General features: G+C 43.4%; 1 protein-coding gene across 2 annotated transcripts in view; it reads right to left on the reverse strand.

Moving 5' to 3' along the window:
- The window catches only part of LOC138295335 (tyrosine-protein kinase-like), a 195,513-nt gene that overhangs the window by 76,604 nt on the left and 94,865 nt on the right, over positions 1–24,044 (reverse strand). For both annotated transcript variants that reach the window (XM_069233563.1, XM_069233564.1), the window contains exon 4: positions 13,005–13,170. In XM_069233563.1, the coding sequence (XP_069089664.1) occupies positions 13,005–13,170 (166 nt within the window). The remainder of the gene's footprint in view (positions 1–13,004; positions 13,171–24,044) is intronic.

Consider the following 24,044-nt stretch of genomic DNA (forward strand, 5'->3'; position numbering starts at 1 on the left):
AAAGAAAGCCCCACCGACAGTTGAGACTTCTGAGTCCACCAAGGCAGAGATGATATAATGGGTTTCGTTATCCTGATTATATCATCGAAAGACCCCTTGGACTGTGTCCACTGAAGGTCTAGCTGTTCCTAGAGGTGTCTCATTCTGAGACGACAGAATGGTACCAGTGGAATACAGGAGGAAATCATTCCCAACAGGGACTTGAAGAGGCGAACTAAAACATACTTTCTTTTTTGCAGAATCCCGGCCAGGGATATGAGATTTTTTCAGCCTCTCTTCTGTAGGAGTTGCCTTGTTGGTGGATGTGTCCAATATTGCCCCCAAAAATGTTCTTCTTCTTAAGGGCTGGAAGGCTAATTTGTCACGGTTGACGGTTAGGCCGAGATTTGTGAACAGATCCAAGCAGGTGCATGTGGACCTCAGAGCCTGAGAGCTGGACTTGGCCTTTACCAGCCAATCGTCCAAACACGGGAAGACCTGATGGTTGTGCCTTCTGAGGAAGGCTGCGACTGGAGCTAAAAATTTGGTAAAAATTCTCAGGTCCGATTTCAGACCAAAAGGAAGTACTTTGAACTGGAAATGCTCTCCGGCTACTGCAAATCTGAGATATTTCCTGTGGGAAGGATGTATAGAGATATGGAAATATGCGTCCTGTAAATCGAGGGTGGACATGTAATCGCCTGGATTGAGAAGGGACAGGATGTCTGTTAAGGTAATCATACAAAATGACTAATTCTTGAGATAAGTATTGAGGTCTCTGAGGTCTAAGATTGGGCGCCAACTTTTCCATTTCTTTCGAATCAGGAAGAACCAAGAGTAGAATCCCCTCTTTTTGTCTTGATGCAGAACTCTCTCTATAGCTACCTTGAGGAGCATTGGATCGACTTCCTGTTTGAGCAGATGTAAGTGCTTCACCATTCGTGGACGGGGGGGTCTTGCAGGAGGAAACTGCAGGAATTCCAAGGTATGGCCAAATTGAATCAGGTTTAAGACCCATTGGTCTGATGTTATCTTTTGCCAATTGCGAAAGTAGTGGGAAATCCTTCCCCCTATTTTTGTATCCAAGGAAAGGTTCGTAGCCGGAGTCACCAGAAAGTCATTGTCTGCGCCCTGTGTCATTCGCTTGCCTTCCTGCTTTTCCCCTATGGGATGTTCTTGAATATGCCGCTTGTGGAGGCAACCTTTGCTGGTACTGGGAACGAAAGGACTGAGAAGCAGCGGAGACAGAGGGGTATCTGTATTGATGGAATCCTCCTCTATAAGATGAATACCCCGACCTCTAACCCCCCCGAAAAGGCTTCCTTTTAAACTGCAGCGTGCCAAGGGACCTGGCTGTGTCGGTGTCGGTCTTTATGGACCGAAGTGTGTCAATGTGTTTTCCGAATAGGGCTTCCCTATCAAAAGGCAAGTCCAGAATCTTGTTTTGAACCTCCGGTCTAAACAAATTGCACTGAGCCAACCCTGCCTTCTTAGAACAGCCGCTACTGCCAGCTGCCGAAATGCCATGGAAGCGATATCCATCGCACAGTCTATAACCTCAGCAGAAGACCTTTCACCCTCCTGCAAGACTTTCCTCACCTCTTTCTTTGATTCCTCTGGTAGCTGATCTAGGTAGGGAGCAATGTCTGCCCATAATTGCCAGTCGTATCTGCCTATGATAGCCAAAGAGTTAGAGGCCTTTATCATAAGAGAAGACATCAAAGAGAAATGCTTCCGTAAATTATCCAGCCTTCTACCCTCCTTGTCTGGTGAAGCAGATATTGGTGCCGAAAGGTTTCTGGATCTGCGCTGCACAGCCTGGGCAATGACTGAGTCCGGTTTGGGGTGCCCCGTGAGGGAAGCCGGAGAGTCTTCCGGTGCCTCATATTTCCTGTCAAGACAAGGCAAGACAGGAGTGACGGTAGCCAGGTTTTTCATTACCTTGATGTCTTCGTCCCATATATAGTCCACTATTGGCATCGATTTTATACTTTTTAAAAAAAAGGTTCTTTAAAGTCATAAAGGAAACAATCCATTTGCTTTGTTGGCATGGGCAGCTCAAACCTGTTCGCAGCTCTTTCTAACAAATTGTGAAAACCTCCGATGTCAACTGGAGGGGAATCTATCGGGACCAGAGAAGGTGAGGATGGAGTAGGAATTTGAAAATCATCCCACTCTGTTATTGCATTCGGCAATTCTCCCTCCTCTCTGTCATCCTCCGATGAAGACAGATCTTGTGTTGGAACTGAAATTGGTGTCTGTGGTCGTGCATGTAACAGGGGTACCCCCAGATGAACAGGAGTAGAAGGAAGAGGCACAGAAGGTGGTATAGATGGTAGCTGCACTTCCGAGCCGGCCAGCGGAAATCGCCTTCGCTATGAGTGATCCCGGGAAAAAGGACCATTTGCTCCTGATAAAGTTACTGCTGTGCCTGCGAATTAAATGAGTGGGGATCATGCTGAATATCCTCTTCCAGATCCTGGCACTTCACATGCAATTCTGAAGGGCTATGTGCAATCCTAAATGGGGCCTCATCCTCTGAATCCTCCTCCTCTAAAATATGTGTAGGTACCAATGCTGATACCCTACTCGGTGATGTAATCAATGGCGAGAGCAAATCAGATTTTTTATAACTTTTAACCGTCGTCGACGGTATTGTCGACGGCATTGACGACGGTATCGTCGACGTCATCATCAACAGAGTCAGTTGTGACGATGAAGAAAATCTCGTCGACGAGGCGGTCGACGACGGTAACAGCGTTGTCGTCGACGGTCTCACCGACTGTTTCGTCGACGGAGGAGAAGCGATGGGCACATTAATCGTCGACCATATGACTGCAAAACCCGTCGACGAGGTCGTCGTCGAGATGATCGTCATTGAAGCAGAAGCTGCCGTAGAGACAGTGGATGTTGTGGTAGTCAATGATGAGGCCGTATTCATGCCTTTTGACGCTGCCGTCGACGAGGCGGTCGTCGACTATGCTGTCGTCGACGGTGTCGTCATCATAGTTTTTCCAGATGGTTTTTTGAAGGTGTATTTTACCACAGGAGGTGGTGTAGGAAGCTCAGAAAAGGCTTTTTTGCTGCATTCTGAGGAAACAGAACGCTCTTTAGAGTCTCTTTTGGATGATGCAGAACTCCTGTGAGGAGAACTGGAAGGGCGGTAAGCTTTAGAAGACACTTGTTTTGTCTTTTTGAGAGCTTTTTTAGGTGGATCCTCAGAATGATGAGCCTGAGGAGATCTGCCACTTTTTTGAAACTTTCTTGAAGAAGAGGAGGATTCCTCACTATCAGAACCAGAAACAGGGTTTGATCTAGATTTCAATTTCTGCAGCCAAATCAGTAGCCTACCCTACCTGTCTTTGAGGGTTTTGTTAGAACAAGTTCTGCATACCTTACAGTCCTTGGCTATATAATCAGGATAGAGGCAATAAATGCAGTCCTTGCGTGGATCCTCAAAATTAAGTCTCTTTTTTCCACAGGTTTTGCAGGCTCTAAAAAGGCTTTTCTTTTCCTTGTCTGACATGTTGAATTTTAAGAAAATAGAATTCTCTTAGGCCAGGAAAAAATCTGAAGCCTTACTTGCTGAAGAAATCTTCTTTCTTTTGTGAAAAAGGCCCTAGAAAAAGACCTTTGTAGATTTGAGTGAGCAGAGCTCAGTGGAGACTCCCTAGCAAGACTTGCTGTAGACAACCTGAGGGAATGGAGCTTTTCACAGGAGCGTTCTAGAGGGAGGGGAAGCCTGATTGGCTGGGACTTGCTTTGTCCTTTTTACTCATAGAGACAAGGATAGGCTACTAAGGTGAAAGCCTTTGGGCCTTTTTTCATTGTAGTTGCTTCGATATTGCTATTTTAATGTACCAGAGGCTCCCATCTTGACGAGAGGGAATGATTCAAGCATGTGAATCTATAAAAGTTCCAATAATGGAGTAAATAGTCGTTTTTGGTAAAAGAAACTAACATTCTTTTGTTAAAAATATTGTTGATGCCCTGGGCATTCCAGGGAGCAGTTCAATGCAAGTGAAAAAATGAATTGTACTTTATGGAATAAAAATGTGAGGCCCGATGTTCACGGGAGTGAAAATAATGCTTTTAGGCATATCCCAACTACTAGAACATACGTGACACCCTTTGGAAAAATGCAGAAAGTTGGCCAAACCGAGAAGAAACTGTTTTAAGCCAAACAGGTTTCGATACAAACATATTTAATTTGCGATTTATCTGCAGCTGTTTTTAAACCATTCCACACACTTGTATTCAGTGCTGCAGGTACGACTGTGGAACATACAGTACACTCTTTAAACCAATAATTCAATTTTATTTGGCAATCCGCCAAAGCACACTTCGAATAACTAATCCAAAAAAAAGTTTCCAATGTAAAATGCTAATTTTAAAAATGTATCTTTTTGAACCGCCACCTAACCACCACCCTTCCTGGATCGGTCAAGTCAGCTCAGTGCGAAGGACAGTCAAGGTTAATATGAACAGGCCTTGATTGTAAATCCTATTCAACCCAAGGGGTTTGATTTCCATTTGCCAGTGTGACTGCCAAACAGAACAAATGCAACAAGCATAAGCAATATCTACCTGAAAATTGTGCACATAAATCAGTAGATGCTTAGAAAATAGTAAATTGTTTATACAAACAACAGACCTGCCAACTTCAATAAAAATTTCACTGCTTGAGGAGACTAAGGCCCATATTTATATATTTTTTGTATCGCATTTGCGTCCTTTTTTTATGCAAAAGCAGCGCAAACTAACAAAACACAATTATATGTGGGCCTAAATGGCACTTTTGCCCCCACCCCGCACTCACGCCCCCTCTTCTTAACAAAACAAAAAAAGCTTACTGAGGCCGCTGCCAATGTCCTGGGGTGTTTTCACGCCCATTCTTGGACGTCGGTCATTCAAAGCCTCCGAAAACGAACTGAAGTTTACGATTTACAGTGGTTTCCAGCTCGGTTTCCCCGTCGCTTTGTGATATTGGCTCCACACCGGGTGACTCTGTGACGGGAGCCGATATAGTGTGCCACACGGTGGCACCGTGTGAGTTGGCAGGCCTGAAACAAGTATATGTAGGGATGGTCTCCAGTGCCCTGGCAGAGATTTCTGCCAATAGCCGGAGCTCTTTGTGCTGCCCCCTCAGCAGTTTCACTGAAGGCGCCAAAGTTTTCCTGCACCAGTGCCATTTTCAATGCTCCTGCACAACAAACTTTTTTAGTTTTTCGAACAAAAAGAAGCCCCCAAACCAGGCTGTTGTTGAAAAACAAAAAAAAAGTCTATGATGCTTTGGGACTGATTTCCTACTATGTAAAGTTCATAATTCCAGTTTCATGTTAGGGCTGTTCAGTGTCAGTAGGGCTAACAGCCTGCTTGCGTCAGACCCAGCGTAGGTTTTGCAGTCAGAAACATGGCAATTTACCACCTTTAAGTAGATCGGTGGAGTTATGGGTTTGCCGGGCAGGGTGCTCTGCCCTGTTTTTGGCAAGGTACCCTGTCCACCAAGCTCTAAATAAAGCACCACCTTATTGTGCCCGGACATCATACATTCATGCATGTCTACCAACACATTTTGCATCCAATCCTTATGGTACTGATGTAAACCAGCAGGCTGTGCAAAGGTCTTAGTACATCAAGCATCAAGTTAGCACTTGGCATTCAAACCAATAGGTTGCCCATTAAATCCCGCATAGGTTGCCCATTACCGATATGTTATACATTCAAACCAGTACAATATCAAGCAGATCAATACATTTTCTATATAACCACGTGCACCCATGCGTTACTCATTCAAAGCAGTATGATATACGTGCAAACAGCACTTTATGGGGGGAAATCAATGCACTATATGCAGGGCCAGACTGAGAACCCAAACCAGCTCTGGCAATATTGTCAGACCGGCCAACAGGCCTTGGGAGTTGGGGGGGGGTGTTGTAAGTGTGAAGGGCTGCTGCTTTTGTAACTGGGGGCCGAGCTCACAGCACTGCTGCAAAACCGGCCCCCACCCCTGCAAAAATGGCCCCACCCCTGCAAAAGTGGCCCCACCCTTCCCGCCTCCTGGGGAAAGGCCTGATGCGTGCTAGGGCCAGTCTGGCCCTGATTATAGGCATACACCCATATGCCTGCAACCCACAATATTATAAACATTAACCAATATGCCATGAGGGAAAATCAATAGAGTATGCTTACAAACTGTTAACTTACGGAGTATGATATGATGACTGGGCGCACCAGCGCGCTACTTACCTACTCTGGCGGGGATAGGTGGGCGATGATGAAGCATGCCACGATAAGTTGTGGGGCAGCCTTGCCAGAATCTTAATTTTCCTGCTGGAAAACCACTTTGCCACCTAGTAAAGCTCCTTTCGCCTAGCTATTAGTTGTGTGAATATGACAATGTCTTCCAGCCTTTGTGCAGTCACCGGAGGTCATTTCAGATTTAGGGCCTGATTCTAACTTTGGAGGACGGTGTTAAACCGTCCCAAAAGTGGCGGATATACCACCTACCGTATTACGAGGTCCTTAGGATATAATGGACTCGTAATACGGTAGGTGGTATATCCGCCACTTTTGGGACGGTTTAACACCGTCCTCCAAAGTTAGAATCAGGCCCTTAATATTGATCTTTGGGGAAACCAGGGGAACAGGCAAGTGCCCAGTGGGTGGTACTGACACCATTATTGTTACTACAAGAACAATGGTTCTGTGGGACTCGTTTGCGGATTACATATTTGGGCTTTAAACATTTTGTAGATGGAATTCCCATTAGTGCATTAAAGTCACAAAAATGCAATAGCGTCTGAAAGGCAACACCGATGAGACATTTGTTTGATTCCTCACTTGAACTGTGACATCTGACTACACACTTGACTTTTTACGTCCTTGGAGAGAGCTGTAATATAATTTCTGATTTAGGCAGATGGTTATCATGTCCTGATACGCCCCATTGACAAATGCCTTCTTGGGTTGAAACGTCAGCATCATAAGATACACATACCTCGATAGAAGTGTAGTTGCAGTTTTAAGTTACTGTAGCCCAGAGATTCACCAATTAATCTGTATCTTCTAAGCATATATATTTTTGCAGGTGTCTCAGATCACTGCATCGTCTGCACTATTGCATAAATTCACAGTATAATTTTGGTTGTAAATATAACTTTTTTTCAGGTTATTCAACAAAAGTGGATCTCTGCTGCATTTATTGTGACTTCAATGCACTGATGTGAATTCTACTGACAATATGTGTAAAGTCTGAAGGTGCAATACTTGGTTGCACTTCTCCACAAATGAGCCCCACGGAGCCATTGTTCTTGTTTTCTAGTTATTGCTCAGGTTCCTGATGGGTTTAAGTGCCAGCCCTGTGTTCACTATCCTGTCATTGTTCTTATGCCGGTATGCTAGGCCACTGTCATCATCAAGAGAAGATGGAACCCAGGTAGGGTGGTGCTGTGTGGGGTCACCAGCTGTCCTGCCGATGCAGAGCTGGACGGGGGGCATTAACGGGTCAAATGGGGAGTCTTTTGTTTTCTGTGCTCTGGGTTTTGTCCTGCCACTTTAGCTATGCAAAGGACCTTGTTCAGTTGCACATGGATTTTTCAGCTTCACATTGGCATGAGGTCACAGATGGGGGAGCCTGATGTGTCACAAAGTAAGTGATCTGAGATGGTCTGCACATTCTTGGCTTTGAAAAGGGAGTCAAGTAAGTGTGTAGTTCTGTTAGGTCTGTTTATTGCCAGATGTTTTGAGCTTGGGAATGACCTCTTCTGCAGAAGTGGTTGACACCACCTCTATTTCAACATACCTGGAAAAGTTGTCAATGAAATTTATGTTAAGTCTACCATCAGGAAGACAGCAAAACTTTGCACAAGTTCATATAGAGACATGAGAAGGAATGCTCTCAGTGATAACTGGGGTTGGTAGATCTGGTTGTCCTGTGGCTTAGTACACTGTGCCATGGCCCTACCTGCTCATCAGACCTTGCTCTCAGCCTAACTTTGATCTTTATCCCACCTTGGTGACCAACATGAACTAGATGAAGAACTCAGTCAATGATGGGCTTTTGTAACGGCAAGATGGTTGTCTGGAAGGAGTAGTTTATCATGGGTCACGGAGAGTTCATTTCAGGCATGGTGCAAGGATGTTATAACCTGATGGGTCCCCATTGTGTGGTCTTAATGATCAGATAGCAGCCTTAAAAGAGCCTTGGTTGCCTGTCTGGACTTCAATCAAAAGGCAGTTATCATCATTTCGGATAGCTGTTTGGGTGTTGGACTGTGACATTGGTAGTAGTCGCGATCCCTCCACCACCAAATGGACATACACCTCTGTCTCTTCAGCTGTCTCAGCTTCTTTGTCAGTGGGAAGCAGAGGGTATCATGATAGGTAGTCTGCAGCTTTTGGGACCATGATCGATTAGCAACAGTGAAGGACTAATCCTGGAGTTGCTGGATGTTTTTTTAGGTTGAGCATACCAGGCAACTCAGCTGTCTAGCTGTGAAAGGCATTTTGTTGAATTACCAAGAACAGAGAGGGTCTTTCAGCCCACTCATTGCTTATGATTAGCTGGATTTACTGTAACTCTCATTTGCCTGCTTATTATTTAATAGCTTGCTTTGTCTTTCTTGTGCTTGTACCTCTGCTGTCTCTGCCAATTCCTTGTGTCCTTCCACTGCTGACTTTTAGGGAACTACGTTTTTCTTTTACCTTACGCATACCATGAGAGTGCATGTGTTTTTCATTTGTATCTCAAATGTGCCTCTCTTCCTCCCTCTGTGCTGTGTTGCTTTCTCTCTCTGGCCCATGTGCTTGCTCCCCTGCTGCCCTTCCATGATGTGCTCACCCCTGTGTGCTTCTCCCCTGCATTGCTTTTTCACTCGTGTGGTTCTTCTGCCCAACTCCATATAGTTCTCTTCAACTTGTTTGCTTTTCTCCTGCTTGTGCTCCACATTGTTTTCTCACCTTTTAGGTTTTTCTGCCCCCACCCCGTGACCCCTTTGTCACGTACCCGCACCCTTTGTGCTTCTTCTCCCCAACCTGTGTCCCAGTGTTACTTCCGCCTTTCCACCCTACCCTTTTTGCTTCCGCCCCATGTTGCTGTCCTCTGCTTTGAAAAATGCTTTTGCACATTTTGTTTTGTTTTTAATTACCCCATTCAACTCAGATGGGTAAATTAAAAAAAAGCATTGACATTGTTTTTTTTTATCCTTCTTTAGCCATGATCCGCAGTATTGAGGATGCTGTATAGCAATGCTAGAAATCATTGGCAAAGCCGATAGGTCCAAAACATATTGAGTGAGTTGTGCTATGTACATGAACCATTCCGGAGCTTCTGAAGATGGTGGCCAATGATTTCAAAGGGCACACAGCAGCAACAATGGTAATAGCTTTTAGATGGTGACTGGTGGCCAGATGTCATGGTCCAACAGTCACAGCGGAATTGGTGGGACTGCCTTTCTGTTGCCAGGGTGACCAGACCAATTCTAGGAAGGTGCCATGAAGTGCTTTTCATGCACCTCTAAGTTCCCAGGGGACATTGCTTGTCTATGATGTATGGTTCTGTGTGACCTTGTCGTTCCACCCCTTTTTTCAGTGAGGAACATTGTGCACCTCATCAGAGGTCCAGAGCCGAGCAGCAAAACGTGTTACCTCCTAGACCAGTGAGATCGACGGGGTCAGTCTCTTCAGTGGGTCGTTGAGGAGATGAGGTTCAATGCCACCAGTGCAGCGGTTGCCCAGAATGTCAAACAACACAAGTCGTGGATGTACAGCTGTGCCAGAGAAGAGAGATGATGATGATGATGTGCAAGACACAAGTGAGTCAGAGGGATGCCCATCCTCATCACCAATCGCCAGGAAAGGGATGTTGATGATGCTGGAAGACAAAGAACAGGTGTTTCAGAGGGATGCCAAGTCCTCATCATCAGGAAAGAGATGTTGATATTGTTGGATGACAAGACACACGTGAGTCAGAGGGATGTCCATCCTCATCACCAGGAAAGAGATGTTGATGATGTTGGACGACAAGATACAAGTGAGTCAGAGGGATGTCCATCCTCATCACCAGCAAAGAGATGTAGATGAGTCAGAGGGATGTCCACCCTCATCACCAGGAAAGAGATGTTGATGATGCTGGATGACAAGACACAAGTGTGTCAGAGGGATGTCCATCCTCATCACCATGAAAGAGATGTTGGTGATGCTGGATGACAAGGCACAGGTGTGTCCGAGAGATGCCAAGTCCTCATCACCAGTAAAGAGATGTCAATTATGCTGCATGACAAGGCACAGGTGTGTCAGATGCATCTACATTTCTAATTGCCTGTGCTATGTTCTTGAGTGAGAGCATGTCTTACAACAAAAATGCAAAGCACAGATTGAAGTGGTGCTAGCTTTGTCTCTGTAGGGCAAGCACATGTCGCAGAGCGTTTTATCTGACTAATGTGAAGCAAAGTGACATGTCAAAGAAGGGCCGGAATTTACAAATAAATCACGCAACGTAGTGCAGCAAGTGAAGTTGCGCTGTGTTGCATGAATGGGAGAGAAGAGAACAGCACAATATCTACAAAGATGTGGCTCTGTTCTGCTCTCTCCTTGTGCTGGCGCACTTTGTGTTACCCTGGGCCAATGCAGACACCCATGCAACATAGTGCAAGGGTGTCTGAGTAGTGGTCGGTGTAGTTTCATTATTGGAAGTGTTCCCTTCCTGCACAAAAAGATGCTGAAAGGCAGTTTCTTCTTTGCATGTGTGCTGCCGAAAGCAGCTGGCATGAAAAGTGGAAAAAACAAGGACACCAGCCTCAGAGAGGTGCAGGATTTTGGTGCAAATCAATGTCCATAAGTCTTTGTAGATATGGATTTATTCAACATCCATGGGTGGGTGCATCGATACGCCCATATCCTCTCCCATAGAATGCTTCCTTAATGCAAAGTAACAACAAATGCAATGTGACCACAGCACACAGATATAAATAGTCCAATCACTTAGCGAGGATATGTATCCCTGGTAGAGCGGTTGAGCTTGGAGAAAGAATACGTGACGATCCCAATTTCGTTAGAGAAAGAGTCTTTAATTGTAGGCACAGTTTGCCTCAAGATTGCGTGTTCTTCAAAATAATGCAAAGTAATGCAAAGAATGGTGTTGTTTTATTTTGGGTTACGATCATGATTTGCTTTGGATTGTCTACTAACCCAACACTTTGCATTGGGTCTGCCTTAAAAAAGTAATTCAAACCTTACACAAGGTGTTTGTAAATCAGGGCCAGGGTCTTCGACATCAGTTTGCCACTATGTTACCTCTCGAGCTGCAGGACTATGTATGAGAAGATCCATCACCAGTGCAGCTTTATCAGTTATCAGGTTTCGAGACAGTGTTTAGTAGTTTTAGATGTGGGGCCTGTATTGTGGGGTTTCCTGGTTATCAAGTGAGCTTGATATGAAAGGCTTTCATCCACTGATACATATATTAAATGTGGGAAAACCACTCAGTTTTCTACTTGGCAATTGTTTGCACCTATTTACATTTAGTGCTACTATTCCAAATAATGCCAGGTCATGCCACATTGTGGAACTTTAGATGAGCAGGCGTCATGTGAAAACCTGTGGGTTTTTGCAATGTTCCTGCCCCTTTACACCCACTTTGCAAGAATTATCAGGGTCTGGTGCAAAACAAAGCAAAATCAATTAGTGCTGCACTAAACTTTCGGCATCGAAATCATGGTCTGTGCAAAAGTTGATTGCTGCTGACCCTTGTGCTGTTTTGTGCTGTGAAGAGCTGCTTAAGCATCTTGCAGGTGTCCATGCTAAATCATAGACAAGGAATGGGCTTCTGTCCATGTGATGTGTGGACCACCTGGTAGGTTTTCTGCCGCCAAATGCCCTTGAAAATGGAAGAGACTAGGGTGGTCATTCTGACCCTGGCGGTCTTTGACCGCCAGGGCGGAGGACCGCGGGAGCACCGCCGACAGGCCGGCGGTGCTCCAATGGGGATTCCGACCGCGGCGGTAAAGCCGCGGTCGGACCGGCACCACTGGCGGGCTCCCGCCAGTGTACCGCCGCCCCATTGAATCCTCCACGGCGGCGCAGCTTGCTGCACCGCCGCGGGGATTCCGACCCCCCCTACCGCCATCCAGATCCCGGCGGTCGGACCGCCGGGATCTGGATGGCGGTAGGGGGGGTCGCGGGCCCCTGGGGGCCCCTGCAGTGCCCATGCCACTGGCATGGGCATTGCAGGGGCCCCCGTAAGAGGGCCCCTACATGTATTTCACTGTCTGCTGCGCAGACAGTGAAATACGCGACGGGTGCAACTGCACCCGTCGCACAGCTTCCACTCCGCCTTCTCGATTCCGAGCCGGCTTCATCGTGGAAGCCTCTTTCCCGCTGGGCTGGCGGGCGGTCTGAAGGCGACCGCCCGCCAGCCCAGCGGGAAAGTCAGAATGACCGCCGCGGTCTTTCGACCGCGGAACGGTAATCTGACGGCGGGACTTTGGCGGCGGCCTCCGCCGCCCGCCAAGGTCAGAATGAGGGCCTAGGTCTGGCGACGGTACTTAGCAATATTTTGGAGAACATGGTGGCTGATACTACAGGCATTGCACTGCAGAAGTGACTTGTGAAGTAGAGGACATGTGAGCAAATATGAGTGATAATCATGAGCTTTCTGTAAGATCATCCTAGATTACCTCTTTCATCTTTCAAACTTCTGCTTACCTTCCGTTATGAACAAGGCACAGTCTAGAGGTTATGCTGTGAGCTTTGGACTGCAGAAACCTCTGGTCTAGTCCTGGCATTGCCAGAATTACCAAATGGTCCTGGCAAATTGTGTTCTCTCTCTGTTTCTTATTTCCCTCTTCTCCCAACATCAGTACTTTGTGACAAGTTTAACATAAAATGTAAGGCTTTCTGCCATTTCCCCTTAGAAAGCTAAGCTCAGGACACCAGGGCAGGTTGGCCATGATGAACCTAGGCATCACCTTTTGTAGCAAACACCATGAGTTATGAGAGATCTCATAAAATGGAGAGAGATTTACCTCGCAGCTCCTTGATGGCGACCTCTGCTGTTCCGTTCCACTTTGCCAGCCAGACATCTCCGAAGCTGCCGCTGCCCAACTTCTTGATCTTCTCGATGGAGTGAGGCTGGATCTCCAGATGACCAATAGTGTGGTGGGACAGGCTCGGCAATGAAGGCGCCTCTAGCTACCAAGAACAAAAGATGAATTATTTGATTTGCTCCCTGAAATAATATGATGTGTGAGTGTGTATTAATCTACATAGAAAACATAATCAGGAACTAGAAGGAAGTCAAGCCTTAGAAGCTGCTTCAACCTTTTGAATGATATTTTCTCCATCTATCTTTCCACTAGTGTGTGTTCACTGAGGCATAGCAAGACTACAATTCAATCTGTCCTCCGGAACTGAGGCCATCCAATCATCTTCTGGGTCCATACTTGCTCTCATACTTTAACACATATTTGCTCTCATACTCTTGTCATACTTGCTCTACTACTCTAGTCCATTCTTGCTCGTGTGCTCTTATCTATACTTGTTTTCAAACTCTCTTCCATCTTTGCTCTCATTGTAGTTCACAGAATATTGTGACTAGTGCCACCCGCTCCCTGATCTTCTAATTCTTTTTTCCCAACAACTAAGGGCCTGATTTAAAACTTTGCAGACGGGTTACTCTTTCACAACAGTGACGGATATCCCAGCCGTCGAAATCGAAATCGAAATCGAAATCCCATTATAGCCTATGGGACTTAGATTTGGGTAGACAGGATTTCCATCAGCACTGCTATGGAGTAACCCATCCGCCAAGTACCAAATCAGGCCCTAAGTGGACTTCAAATGACATATGTGTTTAATAAGAGCAGAACCTCAACAAATGTGTGTCCTGCCTAAGTCAAGTATGGCTTGGAGGGCCTCCAGCCAAGTCTGAAGGCTAGCACCTTCATTCATTCCTTTCAACAAAGCAATGTCCAGCCTGCCTAACTCTGGTCACACCTTGTGCCTTCCTACTGTTGCTTGCAGGGCCCCAGCCAGACTCATTGAATGCCTTCTTAGGTCATGTCTTTCATAAAATCCTGCCTGCTATCAACAGAATTCAGCCATTAGTGGTTTGATTACAAACCAGCCTATACAACAGTGGTCTAGCCTTTCATGCACTCTAGCCCCCAATATGCCAATAAAACATCCAGCGACGGCGGCTGCAAATCTCAAGAGGAGGGGCAGATGGAGGGGGAGCGGGGGGTAATAAAAAAATAATAACAAAAAAGTACCTGTTCTTGTCGCTGCCGCCTGCTGCATTGCTCCTCTGCTCTTCTTCTGGTGTCCCAGCATTCAGTGGGACACCAGCACAGGCTCCCCAGCAATCCTGGCACTGCTCTCATGCTAAACCTAGCATGAAAGCAGCACCAGGATTGACCTGAGCGGCTTGTTCTGCCACTCAGACACTGCGTAGGCGTCTGTGGGGTTCTCCAGCCCGGCTGTGTTGTACAGCCGGGTTGGAGAAACCTTAATGAGCAAATGTGTTTGGCCGGCCTGAGACGGCTGGCCAAACACACATGCGCACTTAATGCACAGATTCCACTCCTCCCTCCCGTGGCCCAGGCCAGTCCCTCCCTGCACCTGCTGATGGCATTAAAACAATAATGAAATATCATTTTATCTTTCAGCTTGGCTTAGCAAGGGGACAACACTCCTTCGCCATTGTGAAGGAGCCACCTCTGAACACATCTTAGCAGATTAAGGCACTCACTGGCAGAGACCAGAGAGCTACCTGGGTGTCAGTGGGCTAAATGATGGTGGGTCCACACAGCATTTTGTCCTTCCAATTTTTATAAAATGAGTACTACTGGCAAATATTAATACCTGTTTTACAGCAAGTTGAGACATACGTTAAATAGTTCAATACGAGTTCACAGTCATCGTAGTCATCATCTCACCCCTACCTTTCCTAAACTAAATACCTCCTTGAACTGCAGGCATATTAGCCCATATGACTGCCACAGCTCCAGAGAGTCTTTCAATACCTAGTTGTCTTGTCCACAAGGTAACTAAGCCCCAATTCTGTGTACCTATTCCATAAGGCTCCGTGAGGACTTTCTCATTGGATGTCTATGTAAACCAAATTTCCATGCTGCAGAAAAATGTCTCATCTGGGCTACTCAGATAAAAAGACTGCACTCTTGTTCTACATTATTATCAGAGACTGGCCAATAGGCATACATTCCGACTCACATAGTTATCTGGGTGACTGCATCAAGAACACTGCTAAGTGAGGGTGCCAGTGGCTACCCAGGAATCCTCGTGGTCTGCTGTGCAGAATCAGCCACATGATGCAAGCTCAATGCAGACAAAACAGTTGTCTGCAGAACCAAGCAGCAGTTATAGGATGACAGTTCTGCTACCTTTCATTCCTATAACTGGAATCTGTGCTCAGTAGGATGGGCCAAACTCCTATTACACAGGTATCTTTTCTCGAACTAGATCCCCAACTTCTGGAATCCAGCCTGTGGAAGTTGTCAAATCCCTCATTCCCAGGGTGGTGGCATGTGCTGATAAATTTTCATCACTGAATTGTTGTATTTCCTACAAGACAGTGACACATTCATTTATGTCAAAAGGTGTTTCTGCCGCCACCATGCCAGGGCCATCAAGATCTGCGATGTACATAGTAATGCCAAACAGGACTTCATAAGGGGTACAACCTCCCAAAGACCTTCTAGCAGATTATTTAATGCTCTCTTGACTCCCTACAAGTGATGAAGCCAACTATGACCTGAAGCTAGTACCCTAGCTATTAGCAAGCTAGCAAGAGTTAGTCTTGGTTCTAACTCTCCACTACCAAATTTCCTTTGGGATGGTATGGTAAGGAGTAATGCACCCCAACACACATCGTTGCCATGGTGTCCCTGAATGCCTGGAGGCAAAGGTCGGGCCCTGGACCAAATGGAATGTCGGGACTACATGTCCCGATGAAGACTTGCAAATCTTTAAAAACAGTTCGAGCATCAGTTGATCATTGTGGCTACACCCATAGGAATCTGAAGCAAGAGTCTACAGCAAGTAGAATATATTTGTATACACCACTGGCATCTGGTTGCAAAGGACCACAATGGTCCTGGTACACACACTGCAAACGTTTGTTGGAAATTAAGAGTGGTGTCTGCGATAGGCATTTGATAATGGAACCTTTAATTTATTGTCAGAGCTAAGGACATACTGCTTGGTCTGTTTGTATAGACCAGGCCACCAATAATGTTTTTGTAGTATTGAGATGGTAGCCACCACACCAACATGGGCAGAAGCAACATTCTCATGAGCTGCTTTAATCAAATCTAGCCGGTGATCGTGGTTGGTGGGTAATATTTACCCTGGTGTTGTAGCAAAGGCAATGTTTTAGGCACTTAACTGGTAAGAATATTTGGTAGGGTATGCTTGTGGTAAGGGCTTGCCTTCAGCCGAGGCATTCACAGCAGCCAAGATGTCATCATTCACCTTCATATGAGAATGAGTTATCGCAGCAAGAGATGCCGTAGAAACTGCAGATTTGGTCACTTCATCAGCCAATGAGTTTCCTACAGCGTGTATTCCACTATGTTGATGACCCAATGAATGTACTACATGAGCCTGTGGCAGCTTGTCTTTAAAACCTGCCACTTTCCCCCACAAGAATCTGTGTTTTATGGTGTTTCATTTTGAATCTCTGAACCCATTAAGGCACCAGTAGTGTAAATATTAATTAAAGGACTGGACACAATAATACGAATCACACACAATTAGTGCAGACAGTTCAGGATCCTTATGTTCCAGTGTCAAAATCAAAGCTCTGAGCTCTGCAAGTTATGCTGTGCAGTCCCCAAGAGTCTGCGTGTAGGATTTGGAAGGTGGAATTACCATCCCTCATTACTCCACAAATGGCTGCGAAAGCTGCAGAGTACTGATGTTTGGTACCTACAGCTGGCTGAGCTGAACCATCAGGGTAAATGATGATTCTGTACTGGTCAACAGGCATGATGTTAGTAGACAAAGGGTATTCTAGTTCATATTGGAGAAATTCTTGGGTTTGTAATTTTGGATCAAAAACATAATCAACATTAGTGGCAGTCAAGGAGGTAGCCCATTGTATCCAACGTGGATGTAGTTCTTTTGCACTTGGGACACTAGCTTTTGTGACCGCCTCAAGCAAGGGCTGATATTGGGGTAATGATAGTAATGCATTTCCCTTAGGCTAGTCGTCTCTCCTTGATGATCACCATCTGAACTGCAGTCAGTATTTTTTCTGTTGGTGCAAAATGCATTTGTCACTGGGGTATAGTAGTGACTTGTACGCTATGGGTACTGTGTCAACTTCATTGAAAGTGACATATGTGAATCCAATGGCACCCGGACTGACCCAGATTACCAAATTTGCTTCATTTACACATGTGTAAGTGTTTTGCTTCAAGCATGTCAGTCTGTAATGATCTGAGTATCTGTGTATGTTGTGGTGTCTAGTGTTTGCTTGAGAAATCAGGACATATTAAATCATGAAGTGGTTTGATGCATTGTGCATAATCTGGACTGCATGTTCTGCCAAAGTTAAAGAAATCAAGTGGTGATTGCAGTTTCTTGATGTGATTTTGTGTTTGTAATTGCGCACATTTCTCTAGTAACTGTGGTGCCAGGCTCTTCCCCTCATTTGATCACTTGTATCCTGGAAATACGTCACTAAGAAAAGAAAAGTTTGTTTTGTTAAAATGAATTAGTAGCCAATGTTGGCAAATCCCAGAATAATGAAATCTACCCTGGCTAGGTGTATGTCAAGATCATCATCCATCAGATAAATATCATTTACTGAGGACAACGCCACAGGAACAATATCATGCAATATTGATGCCACACGGGCTGAGAACAATCCTATACTGTTGTTATACCTTTAGGGGAGACAACAAATCGGTGTTGTGAACCCATCACGGAAAATGGGCTTATATCCTGGCTTTCAGGTGGTAGATTTCGACAGCAAACATTGGAAATATCCAAGGTTGTTTTGTATTTTTTGCGCACTGTGCTAATAATGAGTGCTGTACTGTGTGAATTTTTAATAGCAAATGTGCGTGTGTGACTGTTTAAAAGTCTGTAATCTAAGACAATTCCATATGAATGGTCCGTTTTAGCAATGGGAAACAAATGGTTATTTATAGGAGACATACTCACAACACCATTATGCACTTAAAGTGCAAGGAAGGAGTAGTAAACCCTCTGTTGCAGGGGGACAGAGCAGAATCCACTTTGTAAAGCTGTACCACACACTTTGCCAGTATAAAAAGTGGCTGTGCTGATAGCAGAAGTTCAGAAAGGTCTATGCTCTTTGCCGTACCCAGAGAGAAACCCACAGAAGGGAGTTTGCCAGAGAGACAGCTGAGAATGAGTTTGTGTTGGGGCTAGAAATAAAACACACTTTGTATCAATATTTTACTAATACTGTAATCCCGAGGGCCTATATTTATATCTTGGATTAATTATGAATTGTCATGGCTGAATAGGTTTAGTACTTAGGAATAAATTGCTCGGCACTCAGATAATGAACAGTAGTCAATATACACATTAGGAATGTGCAATATGTTTTTTTACCACAAATGTAAGGACCACCTTCAGTTTTTTGGCTGTCTCTGCCATTGGCATTGAGCTGGAATGTGGCAGGTGTGAATGACAACAGTGACCTATTGATTCCATGAATTGTTCCTAAATTTATCTTAGCTTAGTGATACATATATTACTATGTTCCTTTCTATTTGTAATTATGGTAGATAAGTTGTTACTGTTGCTCCGAAATAATTTAAAACATAACAGGTCAGTTGGCATGTACCCATTCATTCACATACACTCTATTAACTTCAGGTTTTTCAGCACATAAACGCCTATATTTCACTTTCTTATACTAAAGCTGCTGCTGTTTGTTTTGTGTTCCACCAGTGCTCTGTCCTCAGCGTTTTCCAGATGGCCATCATCTGAAGCACTATGTCACTGAAATTAAATTTTAGGGCCTTAGAATGAAATGTTGAAACACTACACCGAAATGTGTAGGGTACTAAAATTAAATGGTTTGGCACTAAAAATAAACAAGTAGACATGGGAATAAAATGTTGAGGCTTTGCAATGAAATGCTCAAGGACTGGCTTGATCTGAAACGGTCTGGCCTCTGTAGACACTCAAGATGGATGGTCTTGTGATTGAAGGTATGAGTAGCAAGACCTTTGGCCCTTTAAAATTTAAAAGCACACTCTTTGGTAGTGGAATGAAGCGCTTTTGAAACTTAAGGAAATAATTGGGGTGCTGGACTGAAATGCTGCAGTGTTGCAGACACTGGAAACCCTTGGGTGCTGCAGGTACAGCAAGGAAGTTACATATTTAGATTGGAACTGATTAGGCTGGCTTTCTGGGGCATTGGGATAACATCTTGGACATTGGAGTGACATTCTGGACCACAGGAATGCAGTTTTGAGTCAACTGAATTATTTTCAATTAATTTCACAACAGAAGGCAGTGGGATAAAACTCTAGGGCAGCAAATTGTTCTTTTTGAGAGTAATCTAACTAAATACCTAGGGCAATGAGAGGCCAATGATTTTCACACAAATCAGCGAGGTCTCTTCCATCCAAAAAGAGCTATATGACACAATATGGAGCACCAAAATATTGATTCAGCAAAATACCACCAAAAATATTGTTTACCAAAAAATGCTCACTGTATACACCAGCAAGAAATACAAAACACTTTTAAATATATCTAGAATATCACAATATTGAAGAAAAAAATAGCACAACAAAATATTGTAAAACCACTAAAAATATCAAACACATAAAACAATATCGAATACAACATCTGGTGTTAAAATATCACTAAAACCAATTTACAAATAATTAATTAAGACATAAAGCAATTAAAGACCCATAAAACTAACACATACAAACATAACAATTCAAAATATTAAAAGAACCAGATTACCACACAATAAAATATTACAAATTATATTTAAATCCATAATTAATACCTAAACAAACTGAACTAGATGTAACAATTTTAAGCAATCAAACATAAAAGTAATATAATATATATAAACAAAACCATAACTGAACATATAAAATATTAATTCATATACACTTACAAAAATAATATCACAACATACTAACATACTTTAAAATAAGTCATCACCCTTAGTTAGCATCCACAAAATAAGGGACAAACTGCCAACAAATTTAAACTAAACACAAATTGATCAACAAAATTGAAGAAAAACAAACTAACCAACAGAACTCTCAAACTACTTAAAAAACACTATAAAAAAGTGCAGACAAATCACCCAAATCTTACAGCAAAAACACTACATCAACAGGAAAGCATCACTCTGCCTAATTCTACATTGACATTCCAGGAACTACAGAGCACAAAAGTAAGTAACAACAATGTAACTAAAATTAAGCTAACTTTAATCTCCCTCTGTATATCTTAAAAACAAACTAAAAAGCAGACACCCTAAAAATTAATATAACTATTGTTGTAAATGTAAAACTAAAACCGACCTTCCCTATTCAACAGACCAAAAAGTAACAACTGTACCACAGCTCCACTCAGTGCAGCAGGACAAACAAAGCAACACATTAAAACAGCAGCAGACATGTAAACTTAAAATGTAAACAGTTTAAAATGTTAAATGGAAATTACAAACATTATAAACTTAAAGTAATTAATATAAATTTCTAAGGTTTTCATATATAATGTCAGAAATAGTCACGTATGTAACCTCCCAGAAAGGAAAGAATTTATTATCAAACACGGGATATACATACAGCCAGGGAAGCAAAAGCCTAGATAACATCGATCTACTAAATACTATGCAAATTCTTGGTTTGGTGGGTTAATATGAGAAATGATGGTGTAGCTATTGTTAGAGAGCATAACAACCCCACAAATATAACAAAGATAGAAGTCAGAAATGTATACGAAACCTGAGCAAGGCAAGCACTAGCTCTCAGGAATCAAAAGCAAGAATTTTGAAAATATACTACCCAAAATTCCGGAGCCCACGAGGGGCAAAAGATTAATTACACAAACCAAAAAATCCACAAGGGAAACCCATGATGCTCTTAGAAGATATCAAGGCACAAATTTATGAAGTGCCTATCGCAAACTATCGCCACATAAGCATCATTTTTTTACGCTAATGTGATGATAGTGTGGCGAAAAAGCACGCCATATTTATAAAGTGGCGCGATGCATGCATTGCGCCACTTTGTAAACCCCTGCGCCAGGCATAATGTATGCAATGGGGGGTGTTCCCCCGTTAGGGGGACCGCAAAAATGGCGTTGTGGCATCTATGAGATTCCACTGTGCCATTTTTAGCAGCATTTTTAATGCCTGCACATAGCAGGCATTAAAAGGAGGCACACCATTATTTTGAATATGTACTTTGCAGGATTTGCACCAACATTTTGGCACTGATCCTGCAAAGTACAACATTAGCGTAAAAAATGATAGCGCTATTGTCCCTAACCTGCGCCATGGTGCGCCGTATGTCAAATACGGCACACACATCGTGGCATTAGGGGGATGCAATGGGTCACAAGAAAATTGGAGCTTCATGACATGAAGGGCACTTTTCTTAAACCTGGGCCCAAGTATTAGACGCTCCTAAAAATCTAACTATTACACATACCGTGGAACCCTAATGGCTTAGCAACAATACAAATAGTGATAGGAGGACAATATTATATGCAACTGAAAAAAAACTACTCATACTAAGCCAAACCCAAACATGGATGATAGACAGAACTTTGCAATTGTGCCATCCACCATTCCCAAAGAAATACACTATACACAGTAGATATAACAGTAACACACCCCTAATGTACACTCTTCCGACCAAGCAAAGTGGTACCTACTACGAATTACTAAGACAAATTAAATAAGGACTAACAATTATTTCCCTGAAAATCATTAAAGAATGAGCAAGCAATGATATTTATGACACAGCCATACAAGTCTTCTATTAATACTTCAAGCGAAGCATTTGGAGTCATCTTCAGAAATCTGCCCTTATGTCCATATTTATTGGCTTTGTGGTGCAGGGCAGAGCAGCAAGTCGTCTTGCTGCGCTGCCCTGCATCACAGGGAAAGGGCAGGAATGCACAGTATTTAAAATAATACTATTGTGCAAGGGTGCCTGCGTTGCATGCATGATTGGTTTTGTGCAGGAAGGGCATCTTCCTGCACAAAAACAATCCTGAGAGGCTTTTTCCTCTTTCTATGTGTGCTGCAGAAAGCAGCACACATAGAAAGAGGAAACAACAAATAGTAAGAAACATGTTGTCCTTGTTATGCCTCTCTCAGTGAGGAAAAAAAAAAAAAGAAAATGCTTTCAATCTGACGTAAAAAACCTGTTAAAAATACACACCCTTCTACAAAATAAGCATCCCAAACACAGTACATAACATATTTAAAAACTATCCTGACATCATAAACATAAATAGTTAAACTAAGAACACTTTGCATACTATATTACAGTCTACCTCACATTATTACTAGATAAGTAGAAAACACAAGCTACTTCAAAACTACATTGCCATAATAAACCAACACACTATTGTGCACTAACTACTCCTACCCACAAAACACCAAATAATAACTTAAAAGTAGACTTAAGTTATCCATAGACCAGAAGCAGGGAACTGCAACTAACAGGAACTAAAATCACCTATAAATGATTTTCACAGACTAAAAATATTAGACCGAGGTAAAAAATGGTTGCTAAATGAAAACAAAAAAAAGACTAAGGGCCTCATTAGGAGGCTGGCGGGCTGACCCCCGTGGAGAGGAGACCCCTGCGCAGCTGGTGGTCTCCCCACAAGCCCATTATGAGGTTTCCACTTGGCTGACTGGCATAAACCTCTGAAAATCAGAGGTTTATGCCGGTCAGCCCAGTGGAAACTGTGCAACAGCATTGGCCTCAGCTCCTCGGGCTGTCTGCTATGGCTGGGAGGGTGCTGGGCAGGGGACCCCTGCACTGGGATTCAGCCAGCCTTTCCACAGTGGGGTCCCCGCCATGAAAAGGCTGGCAAAAACTGAACTCGTGATCGGCACAGCGGTGCTGAACTCACCGCACTGTGGCTGACCACGACTCTGACCACTGTCAGCCCATCAGGAACCATGTTCCTGGCAGGGACGGGGGTCCCCTGGTGGTCTGACCACCTAGGTTGTAATATGGCGGTCGTACCAACTGGAGTGCCGCAGTCTGACCGCCAATGCCTTAATTAGGCCCTAAGTAATATCAGAAATTAATGAAAACTTGAAAAACAATTCTTAAAAAATCAAATTTATATGTTGAACATTTTTAGTAAAAATATTTAAAAATATGCAAAAATGCAATAAATATGTTAAAAAATTCTTAGTTACATCTAAATTAAACAGTAGTATAAAATGTATATAATAAATTAACAGCACTAATTTGTATATTGTACCATTTTAACTAAAATGTTTATGTAAAAACCATTATAAATTGCATGACGTTAGGTGTAACAATGTGACCTTTATAATTATGTATAACAAGAAAAATTACAGCAGCATTTTTTAACATTAGAAAATAAATATATAAAATGTAAATAAATGTGAAATTGTGTTTTTCCTGCTGTAAAAACGTAATATGTAAAAAAATACATGTATGTTTGTATGTTAAAAAATTACAAATGCAAAAATAAAACATCTTATACTATACAAGTGTTTTTACTGAAATGAGAAGAAACTCAAGCACTACAAACCAACCAATAGTACAAAACATACAAACCTACATTTTTATACTGTCCATCTACAAGACATTATCCACTAAACAACATATTAGATTATTGAAATCACAACCATTAGCACCAAAATATTTTAAAGAATATGTGTGTATTAAAAGCATCCCATGGGAACACCCATTCGCCAAACTCCCGACGGTGTGGTTGCCTCCATGCTGGCGACCTGCCCGCTGGCTCCATTAAGACTTTCCCGCTGGGCTGACTGGCGGAAACCAAGGTTTCTGCCGGTCAGCCCAGCG

Source organism: Pleurodeles waltl, chromosome 5 (assembly GCF_031143425.1).
Source record: "Pleurodeles waltl isolate 20211129_DDA chromosome 5, aPleWal1.hap1.20221129, whole genome shotgun sequence".
Classification (NCBI taxonomy): domain Eukaryota; kingdom Metazoa; phylum Chordata; class Amphibia; order Caudata; family Salamandridae; genus Pleurodeles; species Pleurodeles waltl.